Source organism: Carassius auratus, chromosome 11, assembly GCF_003368295.1.
Source record: "Carassius auratus strain Wakin chromosome 11, ASM336829v1, whole genome shotgun sequence".
Lineage (NCBI taxonomy): Eukaryota > Metazoa > Chordata > Actinopteri > Cypriniformes > Cyprinidae > Carassius > Carassius auratus.
Window position 1 is genome coordinate 11,620,716 of NC_039253.1, and position 26,397 is coordinate 11,647,112.

At 36.5% G+C, this 26,397-nt stretch overlaps 1 protein-coding gene across 1 annotated transcript in view; it reads right to left on the bottom strand.

The window, feature by feature from the left end:
• LOC113111022 (succinate--CoA ligase [GDP-forming] subunit beta, mitochondrial-like) overlaps positions 1–20,863 on the bottom strand; it is a 44,789-nt gene extending 23,926 nt beyond the window's left edge. Inside the window, exons 1-2 of the mRNA XM_026275393.1 lie at positions 20,724–20,863; positions 3,340–3,481 (exon numbers count right to left, since the gene is read on the bottom strand). Coding sequence (XP_026131178.1) covers positions 3,340–3,481; positions 20,724–20,807 — 226 coding nt within the window. The 5' untranslated portion in view covers positions 20,808–20,863. The remainder of the gene's footprint in view (positions 1–3,339; positions 3,482–20,723) is intronic.
• Between the last annotated feature and the right edge of the window lie 5,534 nt (positions 20,864–26,397).

Consider the following 26,397-nt stretch of genomic DNA (forward strand, 5'->3'; position numbering starts at 1 on the left):
GGTCTTGATTGATAATGGCCTCACTCCAGATGATGTAAAAAGCTGTTAAGAAAATACAATTAGTGGCAAAACCTCAGCTAAATGAATAGCTTGAAAGTAACTTATGTCACCTTCATTAAATTTTCCTATAAGGCTACAATCAAAACCTTTTAGTCCAAAGCAGCCTTAACTAGTCAAATCAAGCTATATATGTGAAAGCACTCTGCATTATGCCATATACCTCTGCCTCTCTTCTCAGGGTTGTTGAATGTCAGGGTAATTCACCATACTGCTGTAGGTTGACATATGAAAGTCGCTGCCTCTCTAATAAGGACACATGAGATTTGACTGCCATGCATAAACCATTGCTGTTTACTTTGAATATTCATACCTCTGTCAAATGTATTAATACAACCCTCTCCTGTTAATTGTCAATCTAACGCTCCCTGTCATTTAAAACAAGCAAGAAAAGAAAAGTTAATGCAAGGAAAGAAAACATTTGCTTGGTTTTGTTGAACAAAAGTCTGTCTACGAATAAACCTTTCTCCATGTTTCAGCTTGGGTCTGAATAATGCCGACAGTGAGAAAACCATTCTGGAATAGGCCTATTCTAGCGGACAAATCCATCAACATTTACCCAGCAGATGCATCTGTCAACAGGACCTGCGGCGAAAACAAAACAGGCCAATATGATTCCGCGTTCTCATTGGCTGAGAAATATCTGTTTGTGAGTACCAGGATGGAAAGGCGGCGAAAGTAATGATTAACATTTATTTTCCTTTCATGTCAGAAGATGGTGTTCTGTGAAAAGGGGTTATACCAGTGTGATTCTGCGTATTTATTTTTACCTATAAGAAGGCGGATTCACTTTTGATTACAGGTATCTGCTCGTTTTCCAGCTAAAAATGAGGAACCGCTCCAATTCCCCAACCCTTCAATCTTGAGCAGATCTCTCCCTCTTAAATAGGACAAGAGCATGGTGGAGATAGTCTGAGAGAGTCTTTCTATGGTTGAGCTGTGCAACCGTTCTCACTTTGATTTATTGCTCCGTCTCAATTCGGCAGCAAAAAGTTCCCACCTTATCGTCCAATCAGAAGTCAGCGGAGGCATATTTTAGCTATGCTGTGTGACCCCGCTCTCAGTCTCTCTCTATCTCCTCCTGCTATATCTTTCTCACCCTCTTTCCACTCACTTTATCTTTCATCTTCTGTCGCACCGTGTGTGTGTTAATGTGCACATGTGTGTGTTTTGGCAGCAAGCAGAGCTGCATTATCGAGTGACGGTTGGTAACTGATGAAGGCAGCTTCAGACTTGCCTCTGTGACAGTCAGATTACTTAACGGCACAGGGGGTTATTTAAAATGGGCAGCCCCCCTGCCTCTGTGCCAAACACAGGCCCAACTTTAGAGACAGGTGTGGGATCATTAGTACCACGGCCTGCAGTCAGTCAACAAACAAAGCAAGAACGTCAACAAAGAATCTCACCACTCACCAAGCCCAGTCACTTGTCACTTGGATGAAACGGTATTATTCCATCATTCTTCCACAGAAGCTAGTATAATGAATTCTTCCTACTGTTTTTAAGGGATAGGTTACACAAAATTTGAAATTCCAATCATTGTTTCCTCAAAATAAGATGTTTAGTAGCATGTCCAGGCTGCTTTGGGATGCGGTGAATGAGTCATATGGGGTGGTGCTGGCGCAGTGGATAATACACATGCCATTGGTGTGAGAGACCCAGGTTCGAATCCACTGTGAGACACCAATGTGTCCCTGAGCAAGACACTTAACCCCTAGTTGCTCCAGAGGCGTACGACCTCTGACATATATAGCAATTGTAAGTCGCTTTGGATAAAAAAAGCGTCAGCTAAATGAATACATACATGTGGACTACTTTAACTATATTTTGTTGTGCTTGACAACTTTTGGTCCCCATTGTAATATCATTTTATGAAAGAAAGCAGGTTTAACATTCTGCTAGACATTTAGTTTTGTGTTTAAAAGGTAAAATATAGCCAAACGGGTTGTGGAACAACACAAATGTGATTAGATGAAAAACGTAAGATTTTTGTTTTTAAAGGAAACAAATTCAATTTGAAATGCTACCTTGGCAAATAACAAAATAAAGTTAAAGTTGATGTACTAGTATAAAAAAAAAAAAACTAAAAAGAAGGCTAAGTAAAAAAAATAAAAAAATAAAAAAATAAACTGAATTCAAATAAAAAAATTAAATTATAAAATATAAAAATAAAAGTTAATTCAAAATAAAAATAAATTCTACTCCACATATATATATTAGATCTGTATATAAATACAATTAATTTAATATAATAAAATATTTTAAATATAAAAATATATTTAAAAAAAACGTCGATGGTAAACAAGCCAAAACAGGAACTATGGATTTTTTTTTTAACATTTTAGTGAATTGAAAACAACAAAATAAATAAATAAATAACATTACTTCTTTTAAAGCATTGTTTTCTGTGGTTGAGGCACAGCAAACCGCAGAACTCGAATTGAGCTGTCAGCTGAATTGCCGCATGGGTAAGTGGGCCCAAGTGTGTGGCATCTCTGCACTGGGGAACAGCTCACTGAACTATCGCAGTCACTGAAATCCTTCATGTCTCGCTTGGTCGCCTTGTACATGTCGCCCGGGCCCAGGCGCAGGCCCTGCCCTATCCCACAGGAACCAGGCTAAAACACTCAATGTGCTGGACTGGAAATGCCATCTCGAAAGCACCTGGACAGCAGAATCAAACTCAAATGAACAACAAACCCCATCTGAAAGTAAATATTTAGTCACATTCAGTAAGGCGGAAGAGCTTGGAATGGAACGCTAAAGCCTGTTCTGTAGAGTAAGATAAGAAGATTACAGCTGTGAGCCTCTGAAAAACATCCATAGTCTCTCACACATATGAAACCGAATGAGGTTTGAAAACAGGCACTAACAGACATTAGTCCAACAAGAATGAGCCAGCATGGATAAAAACAGTGAAGGAGCAGCAACCCATGTAAACATAAGAGAAGCAGAAGAAATAAGAGACGATCTTCAGTCCTGTTGACCCTTGAAGGCATGTCCACCAGAATAAAAGCAAAAACATCAGCGCAATTTATGTGCTTCGTTCTCATTGGCTAATACTATCCCTCATGGCCCAGCTTGCTGCGTGGGAGGCCAGATCTCACCATACAAGCTCCAATCGAGTTAACAACTAAACATCACCTCATTAGCATGCTATCAATGAAGTGTTATTCATGTAAGCACACTGTCGACTCTTAAAGCTATTAGATCGACTTGAAAACAACGTCAAAGCATTTAAACACTTAACAGCGAGCAGTTTAAAACGAGAAGGACACTTACTGAGTCTCTTGGCAGCCTCCAGGGCTTCAGAGGCAGTGTCAGCCACAAAGAAGCGCTGGACTGTCACGCCGCTGTCCTGCATCAGCTTCTTGCTCTGGTACTCCTGCAGGTTCAGCCATCTTCTGGGACTTACCCTTGCTAACTAAAAACATAAAGATAAAAACAAAACGGTTTACTTAATAAATGTCATCAATCAAATACCGTATTTTCCGGACTATAAGTCACACTTTTTTTTCATAGTTTGGCTGGTCCTGCGACTTATAGTCAGGTGCGACTTATTTATCAAAAATAATTTGCCATGAACCAAGAGTAATGAACTAAGAGAAATGGACCAAAAGAAAACATTACCGTCTACAGCCACAAGAGGGCGCTCAGTGCTATGCTATGCTACTCCTGTAGTCTACACTGAAGACATAGAGCGCCCTCTCGCGGCTGTAGACGGTAATGTTTTCTCTTGGTTCTTGGTTCTAAATAAATGCGACTTATAGTCCAGTGCGACTTATATATGTTTTTTTCCTCATCATTACGTATTTTTGGACTGATGCGACTTATGCTCAGTTGCGACTTATAGTCCGAAAGATACGGTATATGATATGAACCTCTCTCATGCCTGCTCCAGTCTGTAGCCAGGAAGCAAATGTATGAAGGTTCAACAGAGAAAAGCTTTTGCAAAAATATTGCGCAACTGTGTATATTTGTCAATTTGTCATCCGGTAGAGATTCTGGACTATCGTCTTTATCACAGATATATGCTCACGCAACGTTGCTGTGCTGCGTGGTCATGAAAACATGTTTTTAAGCATTGCGGTTTAAAAACAAGTGATTTGACAATCAGCAGCGAAAAAGAGATCTCGTTTTGCTATATGCTCACGCACATGAAGACAGTGCTCATAGAGTGCAGGAGTAATTTTTGCAGCTTCATAGGCCTTGAACGGTTAAATACACACATTTGCATGCGTCAAAATGCCCGTTTTTTGCAAGGTTCCTTGTAAACACAGTAGTTTAGGTCTTGAGGGAAAGCAAACAGCTGAGAAAGAAAACTTGTAACAGCATATTGGATCTGGGAAGCTCTTAATGGGACAGCAGTTTAATATTCCTGCTGTCTGTCATTCATGTTAATCAACAAAAAAAGAGAGAAAATCTCCCACTGGTCTTGACTAAATCACTTTTGTAACTTTAATTAGAAGAAATATATCATATATCATTATGTAAGTGACAGTTCGGAGACTAGACCACATTTCAATTGTCACATTGACGCATCTCTAGTGTCATGACCGTCTGACATGCCGTCATACTGTTATGTCCTACCTACCATGAATACACAATGAGTTGGATTCATTTTTTCAGGCAGCTCTCTGAAGTCATTTCACAACAGACATCAACTGTAAAAACGTGATTTCAAGACCATTCACGTCTTGCCTTGCATTCAGGCTAAGATTCAAATCGTTGCAGCTCTTCACAAGGCTAATATTCACACACATTCATGATCACGTCATTTGATGAGCATTGAATGTGATAGTTAACAACCCATAAGACACTCATTAAATAGACATTTTCCTATTATTCACCACTATAGAATAAGAGTGAAACAGGTTATCAGAGCAGCACAGTACTAAATGAAGTTAAGCACCTTATTAAGTCATGCTTTTGAACAACTCTCTATGGCTTCTGCTAATTGAGTGTCTACGCGTCTCCATGGAGAATAATGAGTGCGACCACCAAAGTTGGCAGGCTGTGGAAGAGCACTGTGGAAGTGTATACTCAGAAGTGCATACTACCGAAGTGCACACATAATGAGGCGCATTTGATGCAGAACTGAACTGTGCCCAGTATGGTGACATTCAATGAAATACATATATACATAAAAAAGAAATGCACTCGATTATAGATTGCAAGTTTGTATACTGTAGAAGTATACACTCAAAATTCAATACTAAAGAAGTGTATATACACATGTAGAAGTGTATATTATGGGGACATACTATAAGACTTGTATTAAATGATTCAACTGATGTGGAATTAAAGACCCTAAAAGTTTGCAGTGCCAAAATATTTACTCAAAAATTTACACAGTTGTAGTGTACACTTTTAGCAGTGCATTCTACACTCAGAATTGCCAGCATGGAAAAGTACAAGTCCACATGCGCTTAAAAGCACACTTTTTAGTCTACAATGACAATCTGGACACTTCATTGCCTTGTGGATTTCACAAATGTGTGTATGAGCAAAGAGCACAAGACTTCAAGTCCACATAAAGTGCGCCAATTGGAACAGAACCAGAGAGCCAGAAACAGATAGTACAACAAAGAAAAGTTTGTATGTCTCCAATCTTCTCACTAACTTTATCATTTGCTCTTTGATGAGAGTCAGATGATGCACTATTCTCATTCTTGGCAATGTCCTTCTCTATGTCTGTGTTTTGACTGTGCTTGGCTACAGAGAATTAAATAAAATATGATTCATCATATCATTGAATTTGGTCCTCACAGCACATTTCTCATGAGAGAAAACCGATCACGAAAGGATTCGGTTGGTAAATTTAGCCAAAACTTTAATATTGCAATAACAATTTCCTGACATAGTATGCGTTGTGCAATAAATGTTCACTCTCTCACTAAGCTCAGAATATGACATCTGTAATAGACTTCAGATTATAAGGATAATGTGGAACCAATTTTCCAACTAATCACTTCTGTCTAGAAATGTGTACACTCAGAATTGCCTGCCTTGGAAAAGTACAGTCCATGTGGCCTTTGCTCATTCAAGTCCATGAAGTCCATAGGGGACACTTAAGAGCACACTTTCAAGTCTTAAATGACAATATGGACACTCCATCATCTTGTGGATTCAACAAATGTGTGTAAGCAAAGAGCTCGAGATGTCAAGTCCACATGAAGTGTGCCATTTGGAACAGAATCTATCTATCTATCTAATCTATAAACATACATGCATAATATTTAACTTACATATATAATAAATAATTATACATGCATGACATATAACAATATATACTGTAGGCTACAGTTATACATAATTATTGTATATACATATTTTTATATACATTATGTACATATTTATATTTAACTTAACATAATTGACATTTTATATTAACTAATAACAATTTAATTTAAATATTTAATCACTGACTAATTACTGTTAATCTTGGTTGACATACTTTACTATATCTCACATATTAACAATGAAAAACAATTATTGAATTTATTATCTATGCTTAGGTGCTATATATAAATATACAAGGCATCAACAATCAGCATAGCACCTATTAAGTACACAATACCATTGTCAGCTATTAAACACAGAAAGGTATTATTTTCATGGTTAGCATCTGCTGAGCTCTCTGAGGGTCATTCCTAATGGCCGTGGTGTAACATTCGATGTATATTTTTACCTCTGTATGGGGGTGGATACTGTCATATTTAATACTGAAAACAGCTCCCTGTTGTTCAAGCTAGCTGTTGTTATCATAGCTACTTATGAAAGGTTCAAAGGAAGAACACTAGCTAATAAAGCTGCCTCAAACATCAAACTAAGCATGCCATGTGTTTTAGTACTTATATATATAAAGTTGCCGATAACCTTAAAAGTTCTGATACTCTGCAACATGCGTGCACGGACAGACTCCAGAACAACATTTACCTTCAGTCAGCCACACAGCTGAAGGTTTTTATTTAGATTTCACATAGGAGGGTTTATTTTCTGACTGTCTTGGGCACAATGGGCTTACGGTTCATAGATTTTTATTAATTCATATGGGAAATAAGTGCTCTTTTCTCAACAGATTATGCTTCAGTGCATCAGGCAATAAACATAAAGTGTGCTTTACATGAATAAACTTCCCAAAACAAATATTAATAAAGAGATATGCGAGACGAAGAGCGAGACAATCCTAGAAGGGTGGATTGTTCTTTCAGGAGAAAAAGAAAACATGTGAGGGGAAACACAAATAACTTGAAACTTGAAAACTGAATTAGCGATACTATGCATTCAATAAAAAAGTGTTTTTTTTAATTATGAAGCATGTAACCTTTTAGCATTATGTTAAGCTAATAAACCAAGCTGTTTCCCGCCTCATGTCATGCGTGATTTGCGATCACAAATCAGTCTGAATGAACAATATAATAGCATTAGTGGGAAGATTCATTTAATGGAGCAAACAACTCACACTTAAACATAAGAAGACAATAGAAGCCATCAAAACCAGTGGTGGACAGTAACGGAGTAGCTTTACTTCATTACTGTACTTAAGTAAATTTTTCAAGTATCTGTACTTTACTGGAGTAGTTTTATTTTGAGTAACGTTTACTTTTACTTCACTACATTCCAAAGCATAAGATCGTACTTTTAACTTCACTACATTTCATAAAACATATCGTTACTCCCTCTAATATATCACGTGCTCTGAGACGCAGAAGCGGTGTCTGATTCATCATGAACGAACTGAGTCTTTTCAAAATAAACTTTTAAATCGGATCGCAAATCGCACCAAATGATTAGTTTACGAATTAGAATTATCCTATTGCAGCTGTTCTGGAGTCGACCACTCACTGATTCAAATGAACCTAACAAACGCTAACAAACTTTAAACAAACGCTAACAAACTTCAAAATACTTTTTTCTTACTGGTGAAAATCAGATGGTCAACTCTGCTCGGGTTAATCACAGTGTAAGCTTCACACTGTGAACATTACTCTCGTCAACGTAGTCCATATTCACAACAAAAATATATCTTGACTCCATAGTGGTAATACTTGGGGAAAAAAACAAGTATTTTGAGCAGTAGGATTATAAAAAAATATATGTGCTAATATAAAATTAAATTAAGTAGCCTATATACAATTGCAAACATATATCTTTCAGTACTTTTTTACTTAAGTACATAATAAATTGAGTACTTTTACTTTTACTGGAGTAATATTTTACTATACGTATCTGTACTTTTACTCAAGTACTTGATTTGTGTACTTCGTCCACCACTGATCAAAACCGACAAAACTGCAATAATATGCAAGTGTTATAATAGTACAAAGAAAACGTACAGCATTTTGTCCAATCAATAATAAAATGACACATCTAATTTATAATTTGTCATAAATCTCAGTTTGTAAAAAAAATAATAATAAATAAATAAAAGTGAATCTAATCGAATTGTGATTTGAGTGAATCATTACATCCCTACTGATAAACAATAACAACTTTGACAGCCAATCAAAATGCCCAAATATTTAAGGCGGCCACAAATTTCTAGAATTTTCTAATTGGGCATAAAAAAAAAGCAACCACCAAAAGATGCCTCCTAAACCATCCTCAGATTCACGACCCTGTCATCCAGTCATCCAAACCAGCAACCAGGAAAGCAAAACCAGCATCAGATAGCAGGTGTCAGGTGTATGAACCTCTAAATGGAAGTTTAAAAATATCAACATAAGTCTTGATCTGAGGTGATGATATATGCCTAACAGTTATATTTTTGTGTTTCTGCCTGTCAGGTGTTATCGGCATTCCTAGTTCCGGCTCCGCTTGATTAACCGGACTGTGAAAGTGCTAAAAGAGCTCCTTGGCAACCTCTTTGCAAATCTTAGTGGTAATTGTTTCCTTTTCCCCCTTCTCGCTAAATTTAGCGGGAGCCCACTTTGTAGCTGTACAGGTTATTAGTTCACTCAAGGGCAAAGAGAGGTAGAGGTGCATCCGAAGCAGGAGGTGGGCGTCAGGGGCGCGAGTGCTGGTGAGAGGGGGACGGCAGGTGTCTGATCTCCCCTGAGACTCAACAGTAATTATCTTCATCAGCACTCTGGAGACACCACCAGTTAAATACCAACACACACACACACACACAGCTGTTGAAAGCTCAAAAAAAAAAAAACATGCATATACATACAAACAGAGTTAAAGCAAATGATGCACTGATGCACTCACATAAAAGACGAATAAACAAACTAATAATAGTAAATAAGTAAGTAAAGGAGTAAATAAATAGTTTGTGGATACTCAACAATAATGTCTACAGATGCGTAAAAAACAAAAACTCAAATTGTAATTATACGACAAAATGTTAAAATCATTAGGCAAACTGTTGAAATTATGACAGTGAAAATATAGATTAAAAAGTCATAAATATAGAATTTTTTATACTCTAATTATGACGTATCTAAACTCAATTATAACTTACGATAATTGTTTTTATATCATAGATTTTTTCTCATTTCATGTCATGATTATGACTTTTTATGTTAATTAAAGCATTATTTTTTTTTTCTTATGTAGCGGAAATAGACTTCCACATTATAATGTGACTAAGTTATTGTATGTGTGATATTCAACATTTTTAAACATCAACTGACAGCAAAATCCAAATTACACACAGCTTCAATGGAGGGACTGAGAGCTCTCGGACTAAATCTAAAATATCTTAAACTGTGTTCCGAAGATAAACGGAGGTCTCATGGGTTTGAAACAATATGAGGGTAAGTTATTAACTACATAAATTTGTTATCTGGGTGAACTAACCCTTTAATATCTTGCCTGGTTTTATTTTATGGTCTTCTTTTCAGGCTGCTTCCCAAACCCAAAAAAGGACATGCTCTTGTTATGTACCACGTTCAGTTTGTACCTGGCACAAGCAGTTCTGCAATGCTTTTACCATGACCTGAAGGGGAAAAAAATTAATATATGTATGACGCCCTTATGAATTGTGAAATTACATTGTGATTTTTCAGATCAACAACTAGGTCAACAAACAAGATAGATTGCAGTCTCCTCATAAAAGCTGGGAAGTGCGTAAAGAGCCCTAAACATTGATTGAATGATTCAGAGTCGAGACACTTAACAATCCATCAGTTAGCCTAGTAAGTCTACTAAGCAATTTCTACACAGTCAATGGTTTCAGAAGCAACCAATGGGAAAACAGACATGAACCCTCACCCCAAAATGCAAAAAAATATTAAAACATGTCCACAAAGTAGAGGTCAACTGGTTCCAATGGATAAAAACACTTCAAAATATCTTCTTTTGTGTTCCACAGGAGAGTTAAGCAACAACAGTTTCATAATTATATTAAGGTGAGTAAATGATGGCAGAGTTTTCATTTATGGGTGTACTAACTCTTTAAGCTTTATCCAGTAGGTCGCACTACTTGGGGAACATCTGAGCCACATAGACGTGGACTAACTCCACAGTCCTAAAACGACCTTATTCTCACTTGACCTAAACAGATACATTTGCTTTTCTTTCAAGTTTGTACCCTTTATTAGCATTGAAAGAAACAGCTTCTCTGGATCCTCTGGGAGGCCAGATGTCTCTTAAGGACATGGTGGCCCACAGCAGATCTTGACTTATTGTTGTTCTCTCACAAAGGTGAAAGGACGAAGAAAAGCTGTGGCAGCAGTTGCATCAAATTCCACAAGATAGCAGATGCTCTGTAAGGCCCCCACATCAACTTTAGAAAGTCAGGCATAGAGTTAAGGTTGTAGAGCCTCGTCTGCATCATTTATTTGATAAAAGTGATGAAGAGTATGGTATGCAATCAGAGATCTGACTTTGTTTTGATGCATTTTTTTAAATTAGCTCCTAGTGAAAAGTGTGATGAAATTACATTTGTGCATTTGTCTTGGTGCGTTTTCCATGTGCATGAGGAACACAGATCGACTTTACTCTACGGGCCACTGCACTGCAGCGATGACGAGGTCTATGCTAATCCAGCTGGATATATGAAGGTAATACGCACACACTTCAAACAGAGGGGAAAAAACACTCCAAGGTGCTGGAGAGGGTCTGCTGCTCTTGAATGTAATAGACTCCTGGCTCAGTCATTGCTCTTATAACCCTATTCTGATACATTCACTGCTTCTTATTAACTGTGACATAAGAAAAAAAATAGCATTTTGAATTGTTTGGGTGGTGTGTCTGCATAAAATGTGGAGAGGGGAGAAAGTAAACAGTGAGTTTGAAATGCCACCGTATGTTAATGACAAACAACATTTGCAACATTTAACTTCAATAATGTAACATTTTCAAGTTAAACAAGATGTTTAGTTCGAAACCAAAATTATTATTTAATATTTAGGGATGCATATACCAAATATTAAAATTCTAGTTGGGCGTGTCATTACTTATTGTCCGATAACCAACAAATGGTCAATATATTACAATTATAAACTGTTTTAAATTAATAACAAAACACTTAAATTAAAAATCTAAATTTTAAGAAATAGTACAGCCATAAAATGAAGATTTGTTATAAAGCACTCACCCTCAAGCCATCTAAGATACAGGGGAGTAGAACAGATTTGGGGAAATTTAGCATTACAGCACTTTCTTACCATGGATCTTCTGCAGTGGATGGGTGCCGTCAGAAAAGAATCTAAACATCTGATAAAAACATCACAATAATCCAAATCACAACTCCATCAGAAAACATCTTGTGAAGAGAAAAGCTGTGTTTGTAATAAACAAATCATTAGTTAAAACACCTTACAAATACAAACACAGTTTTTCCACTTAAAAAAGGTTTTTAACTATATATTAATGTTGTCTGTCTGGACTATAATTCTTACGGCACCCATTCACTGCAAAATCAATATTTTGAATCCCTATTAATTTTAAATTTTCTCCACCTGCATGGACTTACATCAAAAGTAAAACTGTTTCAGATGTAGAAAAGTTGATTAGTTTAGTTTGACAGTAAAAAAAACTATGCTTTATAAGCCTGAACATGGATTATGGAAGTTAATATGATCCATTTTGATTAAATGTCATCTTTTACTAACATGATTAGTTTGCCTGACCATATGCACCATTATAAAAGCACAACAAACTAAAAGCAAGCAACTGCTTAGAGATCCGATCTCATAGCTTCTTGCCAGGCAGACAGGAAGTGATAGAGTAACTCAGGAGGACATGCTTAAGCATCTAGCTGATGGATGAGACACAATCACTATGCAAAAGAAAACAAGAAGGAAATAAATCAACATTCGACCTTACAAAACCACAAGGGAGAGTCACATGTGCTCACTCATCCGTTAAAAATGAAATCTGGGGGTTTTGCAGATTTTACAAACTGATTCAGATATTACAGAATTACTCAATGTGCCAAAGACCCAGACTGTGCAGGCAAGTCAATGGAGACTACATTTAGTACACTATTAGTCTGCCCACAACATTAGCATGACTTGAACATTAGACTGCTCCATCAGCCAGACAGAGAGAATGGAAATCTCAAGTCGATGAAGAATTGATTCCTGAAAGAGTTCTTGCAGGAAGACAAAAAGCAAAGAAAATTAAGCAACACAACTGCTGTCCTCACTGGGGAAAATGAGTTTTTACATTTACATATTCATGAGGGGGTATTTACAAATCTGTATTGACCAATCCAATTCTTCCGAGAGAAGGAAGAGGAGCTTAAAAGCTCAAACAAGGAAATATTCTGGGGACATCCTTACGGGAGCTTTTCTTGAGGTCTTTCAGAGGGCAATGCTGTTTCATTGTGCATAATAAAAATAAAAAAAAAAACATTAACCCAGAGATCATTTTTCACACACTTCCATGTAAAAAATTTAAAATGCATACATCGTTTGTATAATCACCCCAAAATTTACATTTACTGTATTCCCATTTTTCCCTGGGTAAAAGAAACTCCTGCATAAGTACATAGAAATAAAAATTGTTAATATAAGATAAACATCAGTGAACAGTAAATATCCGTGCTGTTGCTAATGAATACTAATGAATACTATAAAAAAATATTTGTAATAATAATTTCAAAAACACATAAAATATATAATAAAATAAATAAAAGCACATAATAAAATAAATAATAAATAACTGAAAATATCAAAAAACAAAAGGTCATTTAGAATAACATCATAATGCTAAAATAACACTGATAAATATCAGACAATTATCAGACAATTCTCTTTTACGATAATTCAGTGACTTTAAAAACAGAACAGGACTTTCAAAACTATTCAAAGAATGCATGAGAAACCTGCACACACACACACACACACACAAAAAGTACAAATACACATTAAAATGCTTCAAATTATTACCTCTACATGCTTCTCGATCTCTACCTGTCTCTTACACATTTCTAGTCACACAGCAATCCACATGAACCGGCTGCATTTTATGTTAAATATTTCCTTGATTATCAACATCTAATACTTCCAAACAGAAAGGAAGTCTGAAAAAGTATAAAATATACAATAAAGTTACAAAAGGAATAAAAAAACTATAATAAGTTGGTAGAAAAAATAAGATATCAGAATATAACCAGGTTCCTACCTGTTACACATTTCTAGTCACGGAGTAAACCACCGCACCTACTCTGTTATATGTTAATTCTTTCCCTAATTATCAGCATCCGATTCTTCGACAAACAGTGTTTAAGGAGCGGCCCAGTCAGCTGTATCAGATCCTTCATAGTGCAGTCACAGGCCAGCAGTCTCCAGGGGTTAAAATCCTCATTACTAGTCACAGCTCTGCCCTAAACCCTTTGAAATGACTCTTCCTAATTAGCACCTCCAAATGGCCTCACATTTAATTAACTTGCGGAATCCTTGAGGGGCGTTTTGATTTAAGAAATTAACACATTTCCCCATTCCTGATTGTAACTAATTGGTTTACTTTATTCAGAAATGATAGCTGCCATTTATCATGAATAATACAATACCAATGTTAAAACAATGGAGCTAATAAAGTGCTGTTGAAAGTTCAGGGCTCATTACGATAAGACTATAGAGACACTTTAAAGATTTAATAAGTTGTGTTTACACAGTTTTAGCATTTGCACACGCTAATTAGAGATCAAATGGTGAAACTATTTTAATTTGGAACATCAATTTTCCTTCGAAGTCACAATGTTGGATAACGAAGCAATGAGTTAATTAGCTTGTGCTGGGGGGAAAAAACAAATAAAGTCATTTGTGGCATCTGAATGCACTCTTTTTTCATAGTCTGATTTTAACTATGACTTCCGTTGAGCGAGGTCAGGTGGGCATTGGATGAGCAGCAGCCTTTGACAAGTTGACAAGAGAGCTCCGTTAGGCCGTGACGCGTGTGAGTTAGCGGAGTTGAGTTATGGGGAGTCAGCAGAGCATGCCAAAGGATTTAGATCGCAGAGATTTGCATCATGGGATACGCTTTTGCCTTAATCTCCTAAAGACAGACACGGGCTGAAGGTGAAGGCAACTCTCTGCAGATATGAATTTAGCAATTAGCATAGTTAATAAGGAACATCATTCAGAGGAGAGAGGTCTGGAGGAGTGAGGTCAAGTCTGAACAAAATGGAAGTGGGCGAAGAAACTGAATAGTTCAGAAAAAGAGATTTCACTCATGGACCAGCTTCACTTTGGTTCCAAACCCATTTTTACATCTCTGGAACATGCTCTTTCTAAGCAATTAGTAAACGTTCAAAGATCTGCAGATTTCAAGCTTCATAAAGGATGCAGAAGTTCTATAAAAGTGGTTTTATTACCCAAGTGCTACAAGCACACTATTGGTTAAACGATTTCTTGTAAAAAGAACTCTGTCACCAAGTCTGTATTTATTTGATCAACAATACAGTTAAAAAAAAAAGAATTAATAATAATAATAATGATATAACTGGTTTCCATTTTAATATATTTACATTTGAACATTTTCAGTATCATTACTCCAGTTACAGTGTCACATGATCTTTCAGAAATCATTCTAATATACTGATCTGCTGTTTAAGGAACATTTTTATTATCAACACTAAAAACTGCTGTGCTCCTTAATATTTTGTGGACACTGTGATCCCCAAAACTTTGAATAGTAAAGTAAGATTATATATATAAAAAAAGGGGAAAGCAAAGAAAGACAAAGAAATACTTTTATGTAGCAAGAACGCATTAAATTTATCAGAAGTGACCTTTAAAATATATTTTTTTTTAAGTCAGTTTAAAATATATGGTGTTCATTGAACTTTACATGGTTCATATTACACAGCAAAATGTTTTTAACTCTGATTATAAGAATAAGAAGATGAAGAAGAAACATTATTAATATTGGAGCACCAAATCAGCATATCAAAATGACTTCTGAAGGATCATGTGCTACAGTTTTGTGTGTGAGAAGCAAGCTGCAATTAAAATTATTTACTGATAAATTCAGTTTTGACTAACCGGGTTCGCAATAATACTTTTATGGTGGTTGCTTGACCTTTTTTGAAGCTTGAAAGTTCCCACTGTTACCATTCCTAGTAACTGCATAAAGTAGAGCGACCCACACAGTTTAAGAATTTCTCCTTTTCTGTTCAACAGAAGAAGAAAGTGATACAAGTTTGGAACAACATAAGAGTTTTGACGGAACTGTGATATTTAGTGAACTATTCCTTTAATAAGCAATGTTTAAAATGCTCCTCTGCATTTAACAACGAGCCTTTGGACATCCATGAGAACACAAACCAACCGAGCAAATATCAAGATAGACAGACTTTCAAAGTTTTTCACAACTTTCAATGGCACAGCAGTTACGTTACAACAACTTTTAACTTGCTATAACACGAAATACTGTCTCATCACAATCATTACAGAAAAATTATTCCAAATGGACTGCAATACAAGTCCCACAGGAGCGTTCAAAAGAGGCACCTCTCCTTCAAAAGACAGACTGCCAACAGAACTCTAAATGATTGCCGCCTTCCTGAATTATTGAAAAAGCCTAAACAGCCCTCATGAGCAACAGAAATGGCTATTAACCTTGGCGAAACGATATTCAAATCCGGTTACAGCAAACTTGCTCTACTGTATCCCTGGCGGCCAGGAAATGTAAATGTGTTCTCGCTGTGGACAGATGGGAGAGACGCCTGCTGTTTGAAGTTCTTGCACCAGAGGAGTCGCACCCTCCCACCCCTCGTTTAAAATATTCAGCACGCAGCCTCATCCAGCAGACTCCCCTGGTCCTGTTTCAACACTCCAGTCGAGCTTTTCAAGCTGCTGCAGCCTTGTGAGGCGAATTAGCTTTGACGTCTTCAATCTTTGCTTAAAGATTTTTCACCACCCGAAAGAACGATCGCAGCGGCAAATGTTCCCTTAAGTTTGGAGATGCGGCCGTGGGTTGTGCTGGGGACAACAGCTCTGGGATTATCTCTAGGTCCAGACAGGAATTTCTGAGGCGGCGTTGGCGTTATCAGCCACCGCCTGTCTTCAATCCATCGCTCTTTTTTGGGGGCATTGTCATTGACAAGCCATCTCTAATTTTCGAGCTGTCATAAAAGATGGGAGTGAATTGCTGTGATGCATACCTGGCAGACACGGCTCCTGAGCGCCACTACAGCGGACTGGCAGCTGGCTAATCACTGCCTCTTATCTCAGTGCTAAAAGTCCAAAATAACAGATTCTGTAAAACCTCAGGCACTCAGCTCGGGGGTTGGGGGACTTGAGTGCGCAGTTTGTGCATTATGCGATGAATCCAATCTGATTCTAGTTGAACAGATTCTGAATAATCTGGGTATAGTTCATGTCTACTATGATTACCTTTGAAAAGTATGTAAAAGTAATTGGGTCATTCTGTCAAATAAACCAAATTTCAAAAACTCCCCCGGCTCAAATGTTTGATTATGTTGCGCATATATATATATATATTAGGGCCAGGATTTTAACGCGTTAATTGAGATTAATTAATTACACAAAAAATGACGCGTTAACTAAGATTAATTAATTACAGAAAAAAAATTCCCGCATTTTGAATAACTTATTTTTGCACCGCGGAACGTTTCTCACTGGATGAGTTTCGGCGGACCGATTATACTGGAGCACCAACTAGCGTTCGCATATCACCGCAGCGCATGGCCAAGTTTATTGAGAGTTGGACTTTGTATGTTATGGCCTCTGAAGCAACAGAGAGATGTTTTCTAACAGTCAGTGTTTCCAATGTTCTGAATGTAATTGACAGTATTGTGTTTTACTTTAAAAAAAAAAAAAACACTTTACAGAAGGTTCCAGCACCTATAAGCTACCTGAATTTCTGAAATGTACTTTTTCTAAATTGTTTCTAAATACGCTATTGCTACACTTCATGGCAAAACATGCACTGGTCTGCTAGACTTGGTTGAACAAAGATAAACAATATTTTGTTGCTTAAGGTTATGTATTCAGTCATTATTCAATGGTATACTATAAATCCATGTGAAAAAAAATTACTTCTCACTGTTCTCAGGTCAAATATTTATATGCGATTAAAATGCGATTAATTTCGATTAATTAATTACAAAGCCTCTAATTAATTCGATTAATTTTTTTAATCGAGTCCCGGCCCTAATATATATATATATAGTGATGAAAAGCCAGAATATTAATTCACAGCATTTAATTCACTAAAAATAACCCGTTCATGAGGGTTCATGAATTAGGTTACACTAGTTATGCTGTTTGTTATTGTGTGTGGTCTGTGAGCAAACCTCAAAAGCGAGACATATCTTCTTGTAATTATTTGGCAGCACACGTTCTTTTTTTATCTAATCACTTTTAATTCTGATTGCAAACTGTACTGTATATTTGCTGACACTGAAAAGCGGTAACACTGGCATAGTAAAAAAGATTTCCACAATCGATTTCGTGATCGCTAAAGCGAAGATCACGATTAATCGGGAAATGGATATTTTTACCCAGCACTAGTGCAAACGTCAAAGTATGCAGCCACTGATGAATAAAAACTGCTCATTGATCGTCGTCAGGAACTGGCTGACAGCCAGATCCCTAAGGAGACGGTGAAACATGGATTTGATCCAAACATGAGAAGTCAAAACTGAGAGAAAAATGGAAAAAGCTGCTCTAATCTGCATCTTGTTAGTGTCTGCATCAAATCTTGATATTAGTGCTTTTAAAATCTAACACTGATCCTCATATATCTATATTTCTTTATAATTTTTACAAATAGCTGATATAAACCTAGGCATTAAAGTCTATTACCATAAAAATGTCACTTCTCTCTTATACCAAACAAGACTTAAATAACTAATTTCATTAAAAATACTATAACTGCAGTTGGCACTATGTAATTTCTCATTAGAGCAGGACCTCTCTCAGATGGATGAGGCTTGTACCCTGTTGCAGCGGGTTGCATCTCATTATACGACAGAAATGAAAATATATGCTAGCTTAGCACTTTGCATGCACTACTAAACCACATCTTATGGCAGCAGAGTGGACTGCACAGAGTAATGAAGTGATGCCTTATACACTAAATTGGTGTTGATCCAATGCCATTTTCCAGCACAGAACCTCTCTATATAACTTTGAAACTCCAGCTCAGGGACAAAATAATAATATTAAGGTCGAAAAAGCAGCAAATATAAGAAAAATGTGTTTATTTAATGATTTAGTCACTTAATTAAAAATGAATTTAAACTGAAAAGCAGATTTCATGATGACTTCAATGCTGCATTCTGCGAGCTGAATCAATAAATCGACTGCATCAAGAAGCAAAATCAGGTCAGACTTTGCTTACTAAAGTCACTGAAAGATGCTTTTTTAGGCAGAACGTCCAATGTTTAACGTCCTTGCTCTGTGTACAAACTGGCATAAAGATTTATGAGATGCCGTGCCTTCCGTGTGAAGCAATTTCAAAATAAAATTGTTTTAAGACAATATTGATGTCTGAAGGAAGCAGACGCGACATCTGTAGTGTTCAAAGGGGTTTATTGTGAAGCCAGTAATGCGTTAACAGAATTTTGCTATTAAATTATGGCTGCTGTTATTATCAGATGCCTGTAGGTGGCTGATATTTTAGTATGAACGCATTACAACATACCTGATAATTTATGGCGGCTTGAATAAACTACATTTCCAGGGCTCTATAAAACAGCTCTTTACAGGGAAACTATATTTGTGCATGGCTTATTCCACTGATTCCAGTGTAGTTATGGGACAAAAACAACCATTCTTAAAGAAATAGTTCACCCAAATGTGAAAAAAATTACTAAAAATCTACTCCCAATCCATATAAGTTGGTTTCTTTATCAAAGAAGATGTTTAGAAATGTAGCATTACGAGCAGAACGAGATTTCAAAAACCTAAAAAAAAGTCACTAATATATATATATATATATATATAAAAAGTCACTAATATATATATATTAGTGACTTTTTTTTAGGTTTTTGAAATCTCGTTCTGACGGCACCCATTGACTGCAGAGGATCTATTGGTGAGCAACTGATGTAATGCCAAACTGAAGGTGTTGGTAACTTTTCAGCAAATTTCATTTTTGTGTGAACTGTTTCTTTAAAGACGGCAAGCCTCTTTTCTCTCACAACCAACACATTTGTTTTATGTGCCAACAGCCACTGAACTATTTAGGGATATCAGTCAGGATTAAAACAGAATGGAAGGCATAGCTCAGATCTATTCAATGACCTACTTGAAACTTTTCTTCCAAGTTTTGTTCTATAATGTCAAAATATAGCCTCTCACTTTCCATAAGACTGAATATCCATTGAAACTGCACTGTTGATCTACTTAGTCTACACCCAAAATAAGGAAACATTAAAAATGTCTTTATGTTGCAAGACCAAAAAAGGAACTCAAGTCAATCGCCCCAAAATTCAAGAATTATGAAAGCAGGGAAATCTGCTATACCTAAGATAAATATAAAAAATGACCTTTGAACTGCTGCCGAAGACTGACAGCAAATTGCTATTGGCCAGCTCAGCAGAAAAGGTTTCATCACTGATGGGTCAAAGTTTGATATAGATGGACCTGATTCTGGCCTATTGCTCACTGTCTGAATGAATAGAGGACAAACCTGAAGGTGAAACGATCCTTTCTAGCCTTATGGAAGTAGGGGAAAAAAAGAGCAAAAAAGCCATCAAAACACTCAAACATTATTAAAAAGTATCACCTTTAGGAATCAGTATTCCGGGAAACATAAACATAACTTAGCTAATGTTTAAACGCACTTATTTAAGACTCTACTTCTTGGCTAGAATCCTTAAAACAACATTTTCGGACTAGATTTTCAGATTTTGAAACCATAATCTTTCGAAAAGAATCTCTGTCTAAATTAATTGCAAATCATCAGACCGCATGATCTGCTCATGCAATGTGTTTTATGAACATTTATATGCTGACGTCAGTTACAGTATCAAGCACCTTATATACCTACAGTTTGAACAGTAAATGAATAATAAGACCGTCCATGTGTCATTCTAGAAAAACATATGTTCCAATCGCTAGTTAAATGAACAAGCGAAGCCAGGTTAAATTAGAATTTGTACATGTATTCATAACTTTGTGCAGAATGAATCCATCATTATCAGGCGCTGTAAGCAGCTGCGTCACGCACACTACGCTCATCTGCTGATCACATCACGCACTGGAGGAGAAACGTAGAGATCTGCGATCTGTTACCTGGTTTCGGCTCCCAAGCAGTTGTTTACTGCTGGCTGCTCGGAGTCCTCTCAAAGCTGCCTGACATGCCATGGATGCCGCCATGTTGAACCGGAAGTGAGTCCTGTAGTGCTGACACGTGTGTGAGGAGTGACAGTGAGCGTTGGCTGAGGTCTTCAGAAACCCGTAAGTAAACCAAAGAACGGGATTGGACTATTCGCACTGCAGCATTAGATTATTAACCTCCCCTGAGGGACAAAAGTTCAAAAATCTGATTGTATACAGACGTGTTCTTAAAATATGATACAGTAATATTGTATTATATAAATACAGATAATTACGTAAATGCAGACATGAAAACGACAATATATGTAAATATTGTTACAGATGTGTATTTGAATAGCTGTTGAATAATTTATTTTGTGTGTAATATATAATGTATTACAATAATAAAAATACGTCCCCTCCCATCAAAGGACAGCCTATAAATATCGGCCAGTAATTCTAAAAAATAATAAAATAATAGTTTGTCATATTTTTTTCATAAATAGTTAGTTTGTCATATTTTTTTTCTGTTTACTAATTAAGGACAAAATACTTTTTTCTTTTATTGCCAAAAGTCTACATTATTTTGATGGATGAACATTTGAAAAGCTTTAATAGATTTATATTAAGTTTAAAAAAAAAACCTATTAAATATATTATGATTTACATATATTATATCTAAAAGTGTGTTCTTTTAGTTTGTTTTTGTTCATTTAATATAAACATAAAGATAACATCTAGATACTTTTGCAAGTTATTTAGGCTATTTCTTTACGTATTTTGAGTAGCTTTGAATACTATTCAGACTTTTTGTGTGTTTAGGTTATTTGTATACTGTTTAATCATGTCAGCACTGATTTCATCATATCAGCACTAATCAAATGATATTTCAAACAATAGAGCAGATAAAGAAGATCAACATAAAGGCAGGATCGTTTTGTGGATGCCATGATGTTTGATGGGTTGGATTGGCTGCATATCAGGTTCCCAAACTTGGTGGTGTGTTTCTTTAACATTGATCGAAGGGAGGAGGTTTGATCCTCTCTCACACATACACAGAACCTATCTATCTTTTCTCACTCTCTTTTCTACTCTCTAAAAGCACTCATTACTCTCTGACATTGTGAAAGGGCAGAAAGGGCAAAATGATCATAAAAAGCTGTGATTATGACAGAGAGACATTTGCTTCTAACTGATGTGTGTCAGCAGAAACCTATTCAGAGAGGATGATGAACCACCCTCGGAGAACATGCGAGCGTCTCTCCTTTTTTTTCACAATATGGTCACATAAACAAGCCTCTGCCCCTTTAATGCATTTAAACCAAAACATGCAGATTAGCACATACTGACATTTTGCAATGGCAGAAGACACACTATTGTGTGCTTCCAAGCAAGTTTACTAAACCAGAAAAGCAGTACATATGCAGCTCAAAAATCTAAATGTATTAATTTAGAAATGTTAAAACCACTTTAATTTGGAACTGAACAAGAAAACATATTTTAGTATCTTTTTGTGAAAAGGTATGAACGTTTCAGCTGGAAAATGCAGGGAATTGGACAAGTGGGTATGTTTTTGTACTTTTTCAAAGATTCAGGTATAGGCACGTTTTCCAATGAGCTTGGGTTGATTTATTTCACAAAATACCTGATTTATTTTTATTTTATTTTTTATTTTGTACTGGCCTATTCTTTTCCAGCTAGTTTTTAATGGGAAGAGATCCATATTTTCATTGTGGGGTGTATTCTTTACCTCTCTCACCTTTTTTAAATCCAGCCGTCATTCACAAACAAATCTTGCACACTACGCACAATATTCTCAATCTGTTGACCAAGCTGTCTTTTTGAGGGAGGATGTTTGTTTCATGGTATAAGAGCTCTGTATTATGGTAATGAAGCTGACCTGAACTTAGATGTTTAATAAAAGACGAGGATTCTCCTCAGCCCACCGAACAAAGCTTTTTGCTTCTCATACCACATTGATATGCAGCGCTTATTCAAACATTTATGCTGCGGTCTCATTTTCCACTGAAGCATTTTGTATTTAAATTTGAAAGTGTTTCGACTGCAAACTTTTCCAATACAGCGGTCGGACCTCATGAATGCCATTTATCATTTCAGGCTATCATTCCCGATCCCATGCCGTTGTTAGACTGCGGTGGAACACCACAGTTCCTGTTTCAAATATCCCCCAGTCTTTTTCATGTTTCGAAAGCCATCCAAGAATCACCCAGCTTCTTTCTTTCTGTAGAGAAAGTGTTTCATGGCCAACTTCCTGCAGTGAAAACCCCAGATGTTGCGCTGCAGTGATAACACCTCCTCTGCTTTCAACGCTGTGAGGGTGCAAGAGCTTGTGAATTCGTTCATAAGTAATAGATTCTGCTTTAATGTCTTCTCAGTGTCTCCTCGGTTGGGCCTAAGAGCGTCAGATATCCAAAGCCAATGCCTGTCTGAGGACGGTGTGGCCCGTTCCATCCTTTCTCATACAAGCATCCCAGTTGGAGGCTATGAAGCTTTCCTGCGTGAGCTTTAGATCTCAAAGCTGCCTCTCTGCATGATCAATGTGTTTAACCCCTGCATGCAGGTAGCTTTATGGATCCGCACTGTGAAAGCAAAAACATCTGGCCCCCTCATTGGACGTCAGTGTGACTCTAGGACAGCTAGGATCTATTGGCCTCATTAGCTAAAGAAGAAAGAGGGAAAGAGCGAGGGACGCCTAATTTCCCTTTCTTTCACAGTCTGGTTCTCCAAACACTGAAGCCCTGAAGCACGCTAAGCCTCTTACCTCTCTCCGTCTCTCTCTTTTTCCTTCTCAAACCGGTTCTGAAGTCTTTTCTGCTCCCCTTCACCCTAACCCACTTTAAAAGCTATTCTCCTCCAGCTCAATGCAAATAAGGCCATTTCATTTTACTATGCTGGCAGTACGTCTCCCACTAAAAGGAATGGGAAGCGGTGGCACACTCCATCTGTGCGCGGGATGTGGTACCTTTTAATGCCGTGGCTATTTTTCTTTTTGAGTATTACCACACTGAGCACTGAGGACTGTGAATATTTCCGAGGTACCGCTAGTGTATAAAACGTAGTTATAATCTGCAAATGGCCTTGAGTTCACATTCAATTTCATCTCCAGTTTGTGTGGCTTTAGAGGGTCGTAAGAAAGTCTTGGTTTTTTTACCAGTGAAAAGAAAATACGATGCAAAGAACCGAATGAGTGCATGGAACTGCTTAGTCGACAGCTGAGTACTAGAAAGCATCTGAGGGAAAAATCGAATCCATCCCCTGTCCTTATATTTGTTCAATATTCTATCACAAATTAATTTTAGTAATGTAATCATTTTTAATATGAGGTAGTATGATATAATTCAGTTTTTTGTGTGTGTGTATTTAGTAGATGCTTTTATCCAAAGCAACTTAAAGTGCATTCAGGCTAACATTTTTGTTTTACCTAACATGTGCTCCCTGGGAATCGAACCCACAACCTTGCGCTGCTAACGCAATGCTCTACCACTTGAGCCAAATATTATAGGCATATATTAATGCCTTATTCTGTCTAGATCCCTTGACCCAATACCTAAACTTAACAACTACCTTAATCACTATTAATAAGCAGCAAATTAGGAGATTAATTAATGAAAACTTTTAATTAATAATGAATACGTGTTCACTGCGTTCTAAAGTATTACCATGATTTTTTTAAATTGTACATATTTTTATGAATATGATATAAATTGTAATCCATTTTAAATGCTATACATTTTACTCAGATAAGAATAAATAACTAATTTAAAATAATGGGCAAAATGATGACAACCCGTGATAGACTAATTTGAAAATAAATTAGAACTTTTTAAACATTTCAGACATTAAAAAGTTGAGTAAACATTTATTAATTTAAATGTGTATCAAGCTTATAAAATATTAATTAACATATCCTTGGTGTGAAAATCTGAGCACCTGCAATAATAATATCATATAATGAGTATACTAAATTTGTTGAGAATTCAGCATGCTTTAGAAATTAATAATTTATGCAGCCCAATCTCATGAGAGGATTTTAATTTAAAAACAAGATGAAAAAAAATGTATATTTCATTGCTTTTGCATTCACTAACAAAACTTTAGCTTTCTCGCAAAAGTGTGTGGTTTTCCTAATAAAAACTATGCATTTGCTTGCAAAAAGTTTTGTGTTTTTAGAATCAAATAAGATGGCAAATCCACCCATAAACCCAAATGTCAGTGGACCGTAAACAGATCTCGTGCATCTAAAGTTCTGCACCAATTTGCTAAACTGAAAAACAGTTCTGAGCTGCTTTAGAGAATGTTAAGAGTATTGCATTCCACACCTGACTATAAATCTGATCAAGTGATCCGATCACAGAAAACACAGGTTTAAATGGGCCCTTTGCCAAAAGACATTAGATCAGTAGTTCCATTGACATGATCAACACTGATTTGAGATTCCAAGCATGGATAAAAGTCCTTTAATTCCGCTTCCTCTGAGTGACAGGTGATGTACATTCTGAGAGGACAAAAAGAATGTGAGCCACTGATGTTGAATGCAGTGACGATGTCACACCTTCATTAATCTCCAGTGCCAGATCTTTGAGAAGTGCATGCTAAATCACTCTCATTGCCACCAGGGCATTGATTTCAAACTCATGTTCAGCCACTAGATGTGATTTAATATGGCAGTGTACACGTATGCAAGAGCAGCGTGCATTTATATTCAACACCGATGGTTCAACCAGCTGCATAGCCCTATTATAGCCCTGCCAATCCATGTAAACAAATTCAAGCTTTACCATGGCAGAGCTGCTAAACACAAATCCACAGGAGAATTCAAAAGGCACAGTGTGCAGAATGGGTATATTGCTTTTTGTTGATGTGTCTCAGACATGCTGCTCAACATCCAATTTCTTGTATCCATTTAGTCTTGCATAGCCTTTTGACTACAAAAAAAGTATGGGTCAAATACGAAGATAAGTTTTCAAGCATCAAGCATTTTAAACATACATTAGAATGTGTCCTGTTTAATATTATTTTTCAGAGCAAAAATGCTGGGCTAAATACAACCCAGCACTAGACAAACCCAGCGATGGGGTTGTTTTAACCCAGCAGCTGGGTTACTGCCCAGAAGGTTGGGTTAAACGTTTAACCCAACTGTTGATTGAAAATAACACAATGCTGGGTTTGTCTGTATTTTACACAGCGCTGGGTTGTATTCAACCCATCATTTCTTAGAGTGAAAATGACTACAGTATCATACATTTTTACAGTGATCTACAGAAGATATCCAAAATGTCATTCATTGTAACAGTTTAAATCAAAAAAATCTTATTAGGCTCATATTTAGAACAAGGATCGTTAGATGACATTAAAAGACGTTATTTAAGGATCATCGTTTAGCCACCAAAAATAATTTAACTCATTATTTTAAACATGAAAACCATGGTAACTTAGGATTCTTTGATGAATAAAAAGTTCATTGAATGGAATTTACTTGAAATGGCTATCTTTTGTAACATTATAAATGTATTTACTGACACATTTGATCAGTTTGAAATAAAAGTAATAATTTATTTCAAAATAATAACAAAAAAGCTTACTTATCCCAAACGTTTGAATAGTAGTGAGATGATAATTAAATGGCTTT